Source organism: Cygnus olor, chromosome 5, assembly GCF_009769625.2.
Source record: "Cygnus olor isolate bCygOlo1 chromosome 5, bCygOlo1.pri.v2, whole genome shotgun sequence".
Lineage (NCBI taxonomy): Eukaryota > Metazoa > Chordata > Aves > Anseriformes > Anatidae > Cygnus > Cygnus olor.
The window spans coordinates 34,516,553-34,533,194 of NC_049173.1; the positions used below are offsets into that span (position 1 = coordinate 34,516,553).

At 40.4% G+C, this 16,642-nt stretch overlaps 1 protein-coding gene across 3 annotated transcripts in view; it reads right to left on the minus strand.

Moving 5' to 3' along the window:
• Window positions 1-15,579, minus strand: part of LOC121071426 (cytosolic phospholipase A2 epsilon-like) — a 31,107-nt gene extending 15,528 nt beyond the window's left edge. Inside the window, exons 1-4 of one of the 3 annotated variants that reach the window (XM_040559677.1) lie at window positions 15,224-15,579; window positions 13,997-14,069; window positions 3,590-3,726; window positions 234-365 (exon numbers count right to left, since the gene is read on the minus strand). In XM_040559677.1, coding sequence (XP_040415611.1) covers window positions 234-365; window positions 3,590-3,726; window positions 13,997-14,069; window positions 15,224-15,250 — 369 coding nt within the window. In that variant the 5' untranslated portion in view covers window positions 15,251-15,579. Of the gene's footprint in view, window positions 1-233; window positions 366-3,589; window positions 3,727-13,996; window positions 14,070-15,071; window positions 15,154-15,223 lie in introns of those variants that run through there. The other 2 variants (XM_040559676.1, XM_040559678.1) reach the window with 2 other exon arrangements.
• Window positions 15,580-16,642: the final 1,063 nt, after the last annotated feature.

Here is a 16,642-nt window from a genome sequence, read left to right on the forward strand (position 1 = left end):
AAAAGTCCTACGAAGAGGGCGGAGGAGCTAGCAAAAACCTTCAGCATGACATCCAACAGAAGGAGCACTTTGCATTCTATTGAACTAGGTTTGAATGGTATTTTTCAGATTAATAAAGTACAAATGAATATGAAATAAACCCTCCCACCTACAATTGCTTTACAATAAGTTATTTAGGAGGTAACAGCAAAACTACATTCCTTTTCTGTGGTCACGGCTACTTTATTCCTCACCTCTGGGTTTAATCGAAATGTCAAGCGAACAGTTTCTCCAAGCTGTATTTTAGCAACATCAAAGAGGACAGTGAAGAGGAGATCATCTTTAGTGATTGCATTTTCATCATAGACTTTCAGTTCAAGAACATTCTGTGAATAGAGGTAGAGGATTAAGAACATTTCTATTTGGAGACCTTATGGAGGAATGAGATGATGTGCTCAGAGATTTAAGGAAGACAGAGAACGGGGAGACATGAGAGAGCATGGTCAACTTTTCATCTACACAGAGCTGAATAAAAATATTCAGAATCTTAAAGTAGTTGAGTTTGTTGATGATTTTCCTCCGCAGAGTAATTTAAATGACAAAGGCTAGCAGAACCATTGAACGCGCAGGTCCCATGTTGGGAAACACGATCAACCTCTAGCTTGATTTGAGGTCACCATTTTTCCCTGAACTGTAGGAAATCACCCAGTGGCCAGGACTTTATTATTATTTATGAGGAAAAAATATATATGAATATATTTATATGTGTGTGTGTATCTTTGGATATAAGCAGTGATTAAAATACATTAAGGAAGAGCCATATAACTACTGAATTATAACATAATTATATCCTGTAAATTATTAAACAGATCACACATGGAGCTAATTACCAAGCAATCTGCAGAAATGGATATGTTTTTGTTAAATAGGCAAAAAACATGCACAGAAGCAGCAGAACAAAGGCCTGTTTCCACTGGATTTCATCCTGCACCTCTCAACCTCCTGATCCTTCCTGTCATGGCAGGGAGCTTCTCCTCTCCCTCCTCTGCCACCCATGGTCTGGCCCGGCCGGAGGGGACGCAGCTCCACCAGGGGCTTCTTGCAGCTGCACGCCGGCTGGCTCAGAGGTGCCTCCCACAGTGGTGAGCAAAGTAACATGAGCAGCTGTTTTCCCAGTGGGGACATAATTCAGGCCCCAATAACTGAGGCAGCTCATTTTCATGAAAATTACAAGGACCTCTTATCTCAGAGGTTGCTCCTTATCTGTCAGATTCAAGTGAAATTTGCCAACGGGTTTGATGCTTATCACATTGATAGGCCCACAATCTCACACACAAACACATGCGCAAGAAGTGTGATCACATGAGCTTTGTTGCCTTAAAAGTTGAGAATAAATCACAAACTCAAAAGCCAACTTAATATACTAATGGTCTTAAAGAAAGATGATCCAGTTCCAAGTATTCTGGGAAATATCGACATCTAACCTTTCTGGAAGAAGCTGGTAAGTGAGAGATGGCAAGTGTTAGCAAATTTCAGTTTGCAGTTTGATGTCAGAAGACAGAAAGGCTGCTCTCCTTTAAGGGCACAAGTGTAAATGCATTACACTGTGGTTCAAACAGAAAAAATTATCCTCAGTGCAGAGAGGGTCATCCGTGGAGCTCTGGATTTCTGTCCACCACCTTGCTAAGAAAAACAGACTGACAAGAAGCAGAGAAAAGCAGCCACAGCAATTAGGTTCACAGGCTGAAGAATATAATTGAAGAGGATGAGAAATATATATATCACAGAAATATATATTACAGTAATAGATACATCTATTATTGCAGCAGACTGTCCTTATTTGGCTAAATGGTGGACGTTTTCTAGCGTTGAAGGCAGAAGGGCCTCTGGGTGGTTCCCTGCTCCTGACAGAGGACATGAAGGCACCAGGTGCCTTGTGAAAGCGCTGGCAGAGACACACCATCCCAAGTTGACCCTCAGAGGGACTGGAGGCTGCCAGCTTGGTGGTGGAGAGGCCGCCTGCCCCCTGCAGCAGCCTGGGGAAGCCCATCCTCACAGGCGGTGGTGATCTGTCAGAAGTTCACCAGAACAGATCCCTTCCAATAAACACACCAGTTCCTGACAGGAAACAGCTGAACATCAAAATGTTTTTATATTCCATGGTGACAGTATATTGTGTGATTTCACTGAGCTCTAGCTCCCACAATTTGGCAAGATGAATTCCTGAACTATACACATGACAAGTGAGAAGAAAATAAGCAGAGCACCAGACTCTGGCTCTGCTCAGGAGGCAAGGAGCAGAGTAATTCCAGTGTATGCAGAGAAAACCATGAGAACCTTAACTTGGCCTTTTGAACTCAGACAGCAGTGAGGTTGCAGTGGCAGACATGCCAGCGTGTGTTGTTGTCCAGAATTCCCAGAACATGTTTGTGCAGCCCACACTAAAGTGACAGCAGCCACTACCATACTGCTGCTGCCGCTCACCAAAAATTGCTGGGGCTACTGCCATATGTCCTGCCACAAATTTACTGCAGAGTAAACGTAAGTCCTTGCAGGACTGGTTCAAGCAGCTTCCTGCGGCCACTGGCTCTGACATGTTTCTTTGGCTATTACATCTGGTATCGCAATTTTGAAATACTTGTCAGACACAAGCCATTGCAAAGTGCTAGTGTTCTGGTGCAAGAGGTACAGAGCAGTGGGTGTTTGTTCTCATGCTAAAATGTTCATGCCTTGCCTTCTGCCTTCCTGCTAAACCTGAAGGGCTTAGTGAAATTGTGCCTCAGTGGTATTTTGAAAGAAGCTGGACTTTTTTAGGTCTGCAAGGAAAACACTGGACTTAGGCCACAGACCAGCAGACGTGTTGAAGCTGAAAAAGTGTATGAAACACCACCTCACCCGGCAGAACTGAGCCTGAGGCTCATGCATAGGCAACTTCTGCGGACAAAGGAAAGAGGTATTGTTGACTGAAGACCCTGTGGTGCAGCTGTGTCCTGTTGGCATTGATGATAAGACAGGTGGGGGAATGGCCTGCTGATTTGGCACCTGGTTGAACTGCAGTTCACCTGCTCTGTCAGCAGCACCAGGAACTGAAGGGTGCAAGTCTTAAAACAAGGTTTGATAGCCCTAGGCATGAAGAAAGGTTGGCTTACAGCCTATCTTAAGCAAAACTTAGCTGGTCTTCTGCAAACTTGAAAATTTTGTTTTGTTTGCCTTTTTTTTTTTTTTTTTTTAAAGTTGAGGTAATTCCAAAGAAATAGTAAAAAAAAAAAAGCACTCAGGCTTGCTTTCATTACTTAGTTCATATGTGTCTGTCTTATGCTCTTCAGTCTACTCTGAAATTCTCACCTTTACTCTTCAAAAAAAAGGAAAAATAATAAAAGAGAAAAAGTGAAAAGCAGTAGAACATTATATGAATAGTTGTGAAATATCTCATCTATCTTCTACACAACACAAAAATAAAATTTAATTTTGCTGCTGCATGCTACTGCACATTCTCTTACCCACCATCCCTCCAGTCCCTCGCACATAGCTATTTTTATGGTACCCTACATATGGATCACAAAATGAGATCTCTGCCCAAATAGAAAAACAAATGCACTCTGCATCTTACTTTTACTTGGCTCTGGATCCTGAAGCAAAATGTTTCATTCCAGATTGGATCTTTGCAGTTCTTGATGGTTTTGGTCCGGACAGTCTCAGAGGAAGCAGTAGGCAAGGACAGGCTTACATAGCAGTCAGTTTGACTAACTGTATTAAAAAAGATATATTGTAACTAACATATTACGATAAAAATCTTAGAACATAAGCTTATAGCACTGCATAGATGGTAAACTGCAAAAAGGAGATATTGTTTTTATTACTTTTCCTAAACATTCTTACTCAACAACCTTCACTACTACTTGTTCTGTCAAGCAGGTTGAAGCTCTGGTCATTAATGGAGATTCAGAGAAGCTAATATTCTAATATATCTATACGTCCTAATATCCAATTATCCCAGTAAAAGGAACTGGTGAGGAAACAAAAAGAAAAAAAAAGCGCTATTTCTATTTAACAAAACCCATTACTGATATGTCCCCAGTTTGTTGAGACCCTGAAGAGAAGAGCATGGCAGGACTCACTCCCTCTGCACTGTTGTTCACTCTTACCAGCCCTCCAATTTGGAGCAAATCTGCTATCCTAGGTTCTGTACATTGTTCTGTACTCATGTTTACACAACAGACATTTCTTTTGTCTGCTGGGCAACCACAGTTGTCTCTAATGTCTCCAACCTTTAGAACTCATTTTGTAATCACAGTAGCAGGTCAGATTTGGTGTAATATGAGACAGTTTGGGACTATGGGATACATGCTGAGAGGCAGCATGACCAAGCAGGTAACCTGCTGGAAAAGGTCTCATGACATGTTGGCTCCAATCCCAGCTCTGTTCCAGGCTGCTAGGTCATTGCTGGCAATTGCTTCCATTTAAATTAATCTTCTCTATCTGCATTTTCCCATCAATACAACAGTGATAACGATCATTTCCTCTTTTGTCACTTGCTTTGACATCCCATGATTAAAAGCATCACACACAAAAAATAACTACTATTATTATTACCAGATGACCCACAAGAAAAGAGCACCTTATCAGTAATTATGTTTTTCTTTCTCTGTCAGTCTTTGGTTCCCATTCCACACTTTCTTTAAACTTGTCATATTACTCATGTGGCAATGAATAGGTATTGCTTAAAACAATTTCTGCAATCATGTTACATATGATTTATCTTTCAAGTCTTCTCATACAACCTGAACATGAAACATCTTCCAGATTTTCAGCATGCATTTGATAGTTTTCACCTTACTGTCCACAGTGGAGAAGAAAAGACTTCACCATTACAAATACAGACCTCTCTAATACTTATAAGTAATATTAGGATAATTTAAACTCATTACTATAATTTTAAAATGCTAAATACATGTAATATACCTTTAGATAACAATTTATTGGTTAAGGAGGTCATAAAAGCATTTTTTAGCTGTCTTCCCCCACAATATTTTCTACAATTCTTCCATTGATTTTTAATAAGTGACAAAGAGAATATTAACTTTGCATAGGTACATCTTCGGGCAGTGCAAGAGGAGAAGGTATGTGTGTTTCTGAGAATTTGTTCACTTGTGGTCTGGGAAATCTCTTTGTCATACATACTAGATAAGAAGTTTGTTTGAGAAGATGGGCTTTAGATAGTTTCTTTATCAAAGAAGCCAGTGCTACACTCTTGACCTGCATCTAGATAGAGCTGTGTTGGGAACTTTCTTCAATCTGTCATCCTCTCTGAACACAGCAGACCTGTAGCAAAAGTTACTCCAGTCTTTAACAAGACTGTTCACCATTAATAAGAGCAAAACAAACTCCCACATCTTGATGATCAACACTAACACCAGCTCAGTTAGCAACTAGTAAGGCCTCAGTCTCAACATAGCCCAAGACAAGAATGCAGATAAAGACATTTGAATATGAAAACAAGCAATTACAACTAGACCACTGCATGAAAAATAACAAATTATGCCACAAAACTATACTGCTGTTGGACTTATCAGACAACTTACAAACACAATGTAGATTTATATAACTATAGGACCAGATCCCAAATACGTAATGCTAGATGTAAGTGCAGGAGACTGAAATGTCTGCATACACTCCCAGCCATGGACAAGAACAAGTGGATGCCCAGTGTCTTCCAGATTCTAGCTCTCTTCCACTCACTTGCTACCTCCATCTTTAAAGACTTAACTGTGACCAGCTGTTGAAATGAAACATATCCAGATTGAAGAGGACTGTCTTAATCAGCCTAGCATATGAGAAAGAGCTGAAGGAATTGAGTTTGCTAATTCAACAACAAAGAATGACAAAGAAGAGGGTAACAATCAGTTATGGAATGTCCAAATGAGTGTAAAAAAGAGGACAATGATCAGTGTCTCTGCATGGCAAGGTGGAAATAAACAAAAGACATAGTAGGAAAACTGTTCCAGCTCTAAAAGCGCTCTAGTGAGCTCTATTGAGAGCCTTTTTATAAATTTTCTATTATTCATTTCAGACAGTACTCCTACTCAGATAATTTATCAGTGACAGATAAAGTAAATTTGATCCTGCTTCAGGAGAAGAGGACCAGTCTCGGTGAACCTACAAACGTATCATATGGAATCAGGACTTGCTGCCACGTGATGCCCATGTTTATGCTGGAAGGCAATAAACAGAATAATCATGGCATGATTATTATATATATCAATTATATTGCATGGAAACCAACTAACCAGTCTCCATCCCAGACTTGACTGTCCGGGAAGGAAGTGATAGAGAAATCCTTATACTGTACACGAGCCCAAGTGAAAAATTCCCAGATAATATCTGGATGATGGAAGGCCTCATTATTTGCAAAGCTACTGCAAATGTCAGTGACAATTTTATGATTCAAATTTTGAACATACAGGGCATAACATAGACAGAAATTACAGCTTGTTTTTAGTTTATTTCCTCATTAGGTCTGGATTAAAAGTTTATATCAAAGCAATGGTTCATCCTGATGTATATACTATGCTTGTATGTGTACCATGTGCTTTGCTTTTGGCAATCAAGTCTTCACATTACATATATCTTTTCTACAAAGACGTCACTGTCAGCTTCTTTTACATGAAAGTAAACCACTGATAAACACACAGCATCCAGACTGTCTTTTATCATAGGACTACAACTAATCCCCTTTTCACAGTTAAACTAAATGAGTTCACACTTCTGGCTGGAATCCTCCAGTTCTCCCAACTGATCTAGGAGTTTACAGCAACTTTTCTGTGAATAAGAATGAATGAAAACATTAAGAATATATATGACTTACAAAAAGCATTTTCACCCCAAAACTTTTCTGTCTACATTTTCTTCTTGGACAGAAAGGGAACTTTGGAGAGAAATGTTGTAAAGATTAGGCCTGGATAAATAGAAAATGAATATACCTTTGCCAGGTGGACATTCAAAAAGATTGTCAATTTAATAGCAGAATAGGATATAAGCACCATCTCCAACATTTGTGAGCGAATCTTTCTTTTAAACTTCACTGGCTACTATTGCAGCACTACTTCATTGCCTCTTGCTGAGGATACAGCAAGACAAATTACCTGGGAGGAAAGCCATAGCCTCATGTGGAAACCCTCACGTGCCTTTTCAGTGATGCAGACTAGCACTGCCATATAAAAAAACACTCTTCTTTACATTGGCCTCCCACATAATAGCAAATTACCTCAAGATTCTTGGCCGTTATCTGTAAGGTAATCAATGGCCTCAATTCAGCAAAAAGGTTGGCTGAAGCTCCTCTCTGGAGAACATCACTGATAAAAGTCCTCAAGGGCAAGGTTTTCCCTGGCACTGCTTCAGGATAAGCCTCCACAGGGACTCTGACATCCCACAAGCCCTATCACATTGCTCTTCTAGCAAAAGGCTCACCTCAGCAGCATGCTTCATCTCATGCTTGTGAAGGAGCGCTAAGAGCACGCATGCATAAAACAAAGCTGCTCTCTGCTCAGCATGTACGGGAAGGAGTGAATCACTGATTACAGTATCAGTCACATTGCTTAATGCACAACTGGATGATCTGAAGATACTGTTGTCTTGATGAAACCGGAGCAACCAGGACTGAATTAGAACAGATTCTGCGGGATCTTTAATAGTACGTAAGAAAATCTGTTGGTATTCAATGAAAAAAAAAAAAAAAAGTATTTTTCACATTAAAATACTGAAGGCAGGAAGTTGTACCTTCTTCTCCTCATCAAAGGACTATCTCAAATATCTTGAAGCAAGTCCTGCAATGAGTAAATATGTGTATCAATCTTCACGTTCTTTATGAACTTCTTGGAATGTGCCACATAACAACTAATAGTACTATAACAGATCTGCTGATATTCTATTTGTGGTCACTGTTCATTGTCAAAGTATACCTTGGTCTTAAATGCAATACACTACTTTGCAATAGTAAGCAGGATACAGAGTAAAAATATGATCATTATCAAAGATGGTCAAAAATGCCAAGGTACAATAACTTTTAAGAAGACGTGGGAGACGATAAGCATGGCAAAAGGCACTGCTCAGCTTAGCTTCATAAGGACTGAGAAGGCATTACGCAACTCAGCCCAAAGAAATTTGTAAATACAGAATGCCTATTCAGAAATCAGAGCACATATGGCATTGCTATTATCTGTTGATAACCCCTGAAGTTGCCTGCATATATTTGAAAGAAACTGAATGCTAGTCTTGTGCTGTGTTATTTATTAGCACAGCACTTCATGAAACATAGCTCTTGCACAGACGTCCATCCAGGTTTGCTGGAACTTTCCAAGCTCAAACATGAGCTTGTCATGTTTGAAACAAAGTCATGTTCTGAGCAGTGTGCCACAGCCTATAGCTCTGCAATCCAAGTGGCGGAGAAAGAATGAAGGGCCATGAAGCTCTGTATAGACCTGTGTCTTCTCAAAACACATGGTTTGGTTCTACATTGCTGCCATCATCACCTACTCATTCCAGCTTCTCTTCTCCACCCGAGCTTCTCCCTTGTTCATTTCCATTGCCTCCGCCCTCTTCCAACCTGTTTTAAAACAGGTTTTGAGATTTTAAAAATTATAAAACATTTAAAAGCCCATTTCAACCACTCATTAGATAGGTATTTCCTCTGAACAAGAGGATAGTGAAGTCTACTAAGAGCATGTAGTACCACCGAAAACTTTTATAAGATCATCCCTGTTCAGTGAAAGACAACAGCTGCAGTACCACTTGTGCTGGTACAGTATTAGAGCATGGTAGCTTCTCCCAGCTTTCACCTTTGAGACAGGGATGAGCCTGACACTTTTATCAAAGTTGACTCCTTTCACCAGTCCTTCAGACACTAAACAGTTTATCCTCCTAATGCCCCTGCAAGGTGCCTAATACCCATTCTGCAGTCCTTACTTTAGAGATGAGGAACTAAGGCTCTGAGTAAAAACACCTTTTCCAAGGTTACACCACAAGTCTACAGCAAGTCATGAGGGAACGTTGTATATAATACCTTTAACCACCAAAACAGCTTTCTATTCTTGCACACAGAAGGTACACAGAAGTCAGCATGGCTACAGGAAGACGCATGTGTGCTTACATACAACCCATTGATACCTAGCAGTAGGCATTTCCACCTGCAAGGAGGTGCCCTGATCAGGATTCCTTAAACAAATTTTAGTGACCTCCTTGACTGTACGTAGCATTGTCTCTTTTAGTAGCAGCTTACACTGCTATGAAGTCCCAGCAAAGGCTTTTCATTTCCATGCTTCTTACCATCTATACAGTACAATTCAATTGTATACAATGCAACGTATAATACAATGTATACAGTACACTCCATCTTGGTGTTTCTACCAACAATTCACTAAGGGTCTGAGAAACAGGAAAGGGAAAGGCCTAGAAATAGTCTTCTGAACTAGAAAATAAAAAATGTGTGATCACAGGGAAACTGGTTTTTGCACATAGTTAGATAGTAGCTGTGAACTGAAGAAGAGTGGGAGCAGAGTTGGATGATGAGTGAAAGAAAAAAATGGTAAGATTTAATAGAAGGGAACAGAGGTTGTTAACAACTGCAACTGTAAAGTTGATTCAGACAATATTCATTAAGATCACCCATCCATTTGTTATTCATATTATTAACTGTGGCTGTTACTTTTCTATGAGAAACATTGGTCAGGACCAAAGCTCCATTTTGCCAGGTGCAATTAGTAGTTATGCAATTAGACCTTGATCCTGATCTGAACAGCTTTCAATTACAGTAAGAAAAGCCTTGCTTCGGGTATGACATCACAGGGAGGAGTTTCTGGTGATCAGCAATTGCTTCTTTTGTGTGTTTTTATTTCAGTTTCTTAACCAATTAGGAAATCACTGTTTACAGGCCTTGTTGCAACTTTGTAGTTATCTACGTAACTATTTCTCTGTCTTTGTTCAGGTACAAGCATTGACCTATAGTCAAGCATTTCTCTTAGGCTGCTTTTAGGATTTCTCTCAATACAAACACAGACCTCCTGAGGGGCTAGTAGCATGAGGAACCTATATGAGATGTCTTCCAGGGGCAGCAATGTTCTTAATCATAGGACCATGTTTGAGGATTTCCCTCAACCATAGCAAAAGTCAGTGACCACGTTCATTTTAACAGAAGACTGATTTCACCCTAAGGCATTAGTGCTGGCTGGCTCACACTATCTGCCTGCCTGCCTCACACTACAGCTGCTGCTGGCCCCTCACACTCATACTACAGGCAGTGGAAAGGGTAAGAAGCAGCGTATGCAGCTTGTTTAGCATGTCTTCAGTCATTCCTTTTCCTATCAAAGTTTCTTTTGGATAACACAGCAACTAAAGTCTCACTGTTGTGGTTTACCCAGGATTTAGATGATATGGAGAAAAAATAGTAATACTGCCTTTCAACTTTTAAAATCAATGATCAGTGCAGTATTATGAGTTTGTTACTGAAATGACACAGCAACAAGACACAGATTTAGCACTATAGCAAGATATAAAAACAAGTTTCATAATTTATCTAATGAAAACACTAATTTAGAATTAGGCTGTCACTTTAAAAATAAAAAATAAAAAAATGTATCACTTGGGCATTTCAGGAAACACTTTCTGGAATCTTGGACTTCGCTAAATGCAAAGTAGGGCAAGATGGTCTAGCAAATAGCCTCACTGAAAACAAGATCGACAAAGGGGAATTTTCACAGTATGGGTCTAATTCTTGTTAGGTTGAAATGCAGTTGTACTTGGCTTGCAGAGAAGTCTTTCCAGAAAGAAATTCTTACATGGTAGAAATGCAGGGTGCTGCACAGAGGTGGCTTCAAAGGGGGCTGTGACGAAATCAACGTGGGGACATGAGGATGAAGTCTCAGCTCTCTCTTTTAGAGATCTTGGCTGGTGGATCAGCCCTTGACAAACAAGACTTTTGCAACAACTGATCTCTTCCCACACATGGTGGTAGCTTCTGAAAGCCAAGCTCCACCACGCCAACTGACAGAAAAAAACAAGGGAAGGTCACAGGAAGCCACTGGATGGAAGAACAAATTCAAGGCCTTTCAGTAGCAAAAGCCAAACCGATTTTGCCACTGCAAAGATGAGCATTTAAATAGCAGCAAAGGTTTTTGTGACAAGGAAACCAGCGTCTGGACAAAGATTGTTGTTGGCACATAAAGATTACATTGGCTCAAGAAGAGACTAGAAGAGTGGCTGCGTTCATAGACATGCCGTTTGGCCTGGGATATCACCACATCTGAAGTGCTTGGAGGATGAGAGAACACTATACTGTTTCACCTTACCCTCATCCTCCTCCCCAGGCACCTGCCTTTGGCTGCTCTCAGACTTCAGCAGGAGAGACCTTTGGTCTGATCCAGTGCAGCCATTCCTGTCCCTTGTGCACTTCGATGGGAACACAGGAATGTGGAGAGGCCATGGGCCTCGGCCTGTGACTCCTGTACCTGGTGGTTCCTGCTGGCTACAGTTCACAGATAACTCTTCTCCCAACAGCAGCAGCAAGGCTGGCTCTTCTCTGCCAGGAGAAAACAGCCATGGCCATATACCTGCCCCTAGGAATGTGTCACAGCTCCCTGTTTTGCCTGTGCCTCAAGCCACCCTGTTTGGATGACGGATGTTCACTTTGGGCAACATTTATCCACACACTATCCTGTACAGCTGCAGAGAAATAGCACCACCCAGACAGTGAATCCAGATTCTGCTGGAGCAGTGGGTACATTTGTGACAGCCACAAAGCTTTCACGGTTTAAAAACAAGAGACAGCTGCAGCTGTGCAGCTGTTAATGCTAAGTTGTCTGCCAGTTCTGGAATAAATGCAAGGGTGCAGTTGTCTTTGTGTGAGAAAGAACCCTAAATAATATGTAGAAAAGGCCTTTTCAGGCCAGCCAGAAAATATCAGAATTTCTCTAGGAGGCATTTCTGCTGCCCAAGCAAGGCAAATAAGATTTTAAAAAAATAATAATGTCCATAACTATTTAATTGTGATATAAGCATACAGACCACCCCAAAGAATACTACTGAATCAGGAGCCAGACCTTGTGAGACACAGATCTCTCAGGAGATCTGTGGGAGAGTGGTGTGGTGAAAAGCATGCCTTAGTGTTTCTCCTGTCCAGAAGCATCTGCTGTAGGCCACTTCTGAGGACTACAGAACCAGATGAACCTTTGGACTGGTCTGGTATCACCATTATTACAACTTTTTATAGAAAAACTTTAGCTAAACTCAAATATGCCCAGAAATTGGGACACCATTGTCTTGGGAATTAGGTGTACTACTTAGATTGTAGTTGCCTGATATCCTACATATGTTGGAGCAAATTCTTCTGATTCATGAGTAAGCCTTACTCATATCAGATTTCAACACACATTAGTAGCCTAATTCTTGTTATTATGCTCACACCACATACAAATACGACCTTTTGTTTGACACAGAAGGAAAAAGCTAGGAGATCATGATCATAGCTAATTGACATAGATATCCTGTAATATAAAACAAATACTCTATTATACAACTTGTGCAAGATCTAAGGAGGCAAAGATGTTGTGGATAGCAGCTCCTCTGCACGAGGGAGGACACTGGCTCTCCTTTAGCTGCACAGTGCCACAGAGCAAGAAAAGCAAAGCATACTTGTCTTCGACACACTGTCTTCCAAAAGCTACAGTTGGGCCTAATCCGACTGACTCCGTCAAAGCACAGATAGTTCAAGTTGCAAAACCTATTTCTGTTCCCTCTTTCAACTCTGTCAGCAACTCCCTCTCTCTTAACAACTTTAAATTATACAAAAATAGTAAATAAAACAAATAACAGTGAATGGGAAATATAGCCACTGTTCTCTGCTTTTCCTAAAATATGTTTTGTTTGAAATGTTTCAAATACTTACAAATATGTGAGTAAATTTGTGAATTACATGAGAAATGCATTCCCACAAAAAGTATTTTCCAAAATAATAACTGAGCAAAGACTAATCCTAAGCCTGAAATTATTTGTAATTTTATTTAGAGATGCTAGTGTTAGTCCTTTGGATCTATAATGTAGAGAAAATATATATATATATTACTCGGTTTCAATTTGCTTTTTAACAGTGAATAATTTATCATTTATTGACCTTTAACAACATACACTAGCCTTTTAAAATGGTTAGCAAAACCTTTGAGGCCAGTCCAATATTTTTCAGAAAGCCATGTGGTCTCCATGGAGGCAATTATTCTTGCTGAGTTCACTTGGGTTTACTTACTACGTAAAGGTACGCATTCACTTCCTTCCCACTGCATTCCTGCCTTGTTTTCTCTCCAAGACAGATATTTGAGTTGTCCCATCAGTTTGGTTTGTCCTACTTGAGTAACCACTGAGATTTTCTCTTTTCCACTCTCACCCACTACTCCAAGCCCCCAGAAACATTTCAGTCATATTGTTTTTGCCTTGCAAGTCTGGTATTTCAAATACATTTCAGTAAACCATTCCCAGAAAAAGTTGTTTGACAATAAGCTATATAATGCCTTTTTTTTTCTCTTTTTTAAAAATCAGATATAGAAATATAGATGTGCCTGAATGTACTTCTACTGCCTGCAAAAGATGGACAGGTGATAGCAGAACTCCACATGTTACCCCACAGCCTGTAGCAACCACTCATCATCAGTGCTGGCATTTTCATCCAGAAGCAGAGGCACAGCCTGCATCACAGCACGTCAGAAACTGTAACTGACACTTACTTGTTAGCAGTTAAGACACTTCACAGAATACCACAGCTGACTTTTGGTATTTCCATTAAGAGTAACACTTCTATAAACTGAAAGGTATTGTTTATAAAAGAGTGTGTTCTAAGAATAGCACATATTCAAATATGGAACAATATCTGAAACCATGGTGATGCTTTGTACACAGATACATGTTACAGTGTTCAGTTATCCTCACTGCTTTCAGAATTGAACTACTGGGAAGTGCAAAGAAAAACTGTGATACTCACAGAGATCTGCCTTTCTCAGATTTCTCATCCTTATGATTTTTACAGAGAGGGAGCTGCACGGACATTCTTCACTCTGCAGGAACATGACAAAACAATTACTCGCATAAACATTAGATTGTTTATGCTTCATAAATCATGTCTTCCCATAAATGTTTGTTGCAATTTTCAACACCATGCGACAAAATTGGAAGACTAGTTCTCCTGCCCTCTATCACTAAGATGTCTTTAACTTTATTCTTTCTCATGAGGCTGTTTTAGTGGTTAAGGTCCGGGGGGAAGAGCAGAGAGGATGAGGGGCCCCATTCCATGCTTTGAACACATATCTCCCATGTGAAGACCATTGCAAGATTCTGTTCATTACTCTCCCCTCATTTTGAAATGATAAACCTATAGATTTGTAGGGTTTCTTTAGCCAGTTTGTTTACATTTTCACTCTGTTTATTTGTTAAGCCATGGAGGTCCCATACTGGAGGTCTCTGAGCCCTTCACTGGTTTCAATGAACTCTTTTGCTAACACATATCCCTGTTATGCAGAAATGCTCTGTAATTTCCATTTTACAGCTAGTGAAGATGGGCACAGAATGATTAAATAACTCATTCATAGTCAGAGAGCAAGTTAATTTCAGAGCTGAGGAGAGGACAGAGCATGAGACTTTCTGGAGCCCAATAGAGAGTTTTGGGGCTTCCCCTGCCTATGTTCCACCAAAAGAGAGGAGAAAAAAATAAATTCACAGACCAAGATTTTCTTGGGTGTCAGCCATGCACAAATGTCAAACTAGTTCTATCTTTGTGTCCATGATTAACTACTGTTGTTAGTCTGCGTCTCTCCTATGTAAACCACTACCAGGTGGTTGCTAGCACAGCTACATAGGCACAGCAAACCACAATACTCATAGCTGGCAAATGCTGCACTGAGAAAGATCCCAACACACTTGCATCAAACCACAGTTTCAGCCCAGGTCCTCAGCAAACTTCTGTGAGAAACCTCAGACTTCTTCCCAGCCTCTGCATGGGTCATCCAATGCAGCTGAACTTCTCTCCACCACCAAAAATGCCTCCGCAGGGATGTTAGTACCAGCAAAGCCGTCAGTCTGCCTGACATAAGTAAATACATGCAGAAAGTTAGACTAACAGCTCCTGAGTCCTATTCTAGACACTAGAATCCCAGTCACAAACCCACCCCAGGTCATCTTCAGCTTCTAATGAATTTTGGTCTGAATTTCTTACCTCACAAGCACTCCAGTAGGATCCCATTGTGCTCCCAGCTGCATACAAGTCAGATGCAGGTGTCACATTAGTGTTAGAGGCAACAGCTGGCAGTGACTCATGAAGTACCTCTGCAAACTTTAAGGAGGCACCTGTTGAGCACCAAGTGGCTTATCTGTGCCCCACCTTCTTTATTGCCTGAAAGGGAAAGTATGAAGAGAGAAGGGGAGGGAATTTGCTGAGTTTATTTGATGGCTAAACACCACAGGTGTGTGTTGGAGGAAGGCTGTACACACCAAGATGCTTAGAGCTATTAGCAAATCAAGATTAAGGAGTGATAGTGTACAGCACTTGCATGGATACCTATGACCTGGCAGTCTAACAATGCACAAATCAGAGAAGATAGCAGTAGATATGTGTAGGCTGTAGGAAAACAGCAGCTCAACAGTAATTCAATCAACAGTCAAAGGCATTGTGGACAAAACTTTTAAAGATTCTGCATTTCAACCAAATTTTATTTACGTTCCTAGGGTAGAGTTACATGCCGGCAGATTTTTCCCCACTTTCATGTGTGTACTTGTTCAGCTTGATTATATGTTTTCCTTCTTTCAGGACTCCCAAACAAGCAAAAAAAAAAAAAAAAAAAAAAGAAAAAAAAAGTAAACCAAGACAAAAAGAACACATTTTCCTCCAAATCTGGGCATACATTCATTCATCTTAAATGCTAATGTCTAGTTGTTTTCAACACAATGCAGTGTAATTAAATTGATATAAAAATGACAACTTTTTTTTTTCTTTTTTTCTGGCAGAAAACTGCAACAGCAGATATGCAAGTGCATAGCCCTTCCATGTATCCCGCTACTGACATGCCCAGATATCTGGTATGAAATCACCATTTGAGGTCTGCTGGAGCTGATGCTGTATTCTCACAAAATGGTGGTAGTACCCATCACCTGTGTTCCCCTTCTACACACATCAGGAAAATGCACAATAAAAACCTCAATCCTGTACAACATTCCACCAAAAGCATTCTGTCTGGTAAGAGATCTTCAGCATTGTAATAACATTCCTTAAATCCTAATTTCTTCTATTGGCCTGTCTGCAACAATCATTCCCAAAATCAAATCATCCTACTCTGTACAGTATGAAATAAGCATTACCAAGCTCAATAATCACGTAAACCAAGTAAATGCATGAAAACGTGCTGAATCAACAAGCAGCCTTGGCTGTTTGTCCAAAGCTGAGAAACTTGATCAGGAAGTGGGTAAGCCTGGACTGTTTTGTTAGCTTCTGCAGTGGCTGAGCTGTTGTCTCCTGAGCCTTCCCCTGGGAAAGTCTGACTTGAATAGTTCAAGGAAAGAAAAACTCTGGGCCAGTCTCCAGGCCTCTATCCCCTCCTCCAGAGGATCTCTTAAACTCAGTGGAAGTGCCCCCCACAGT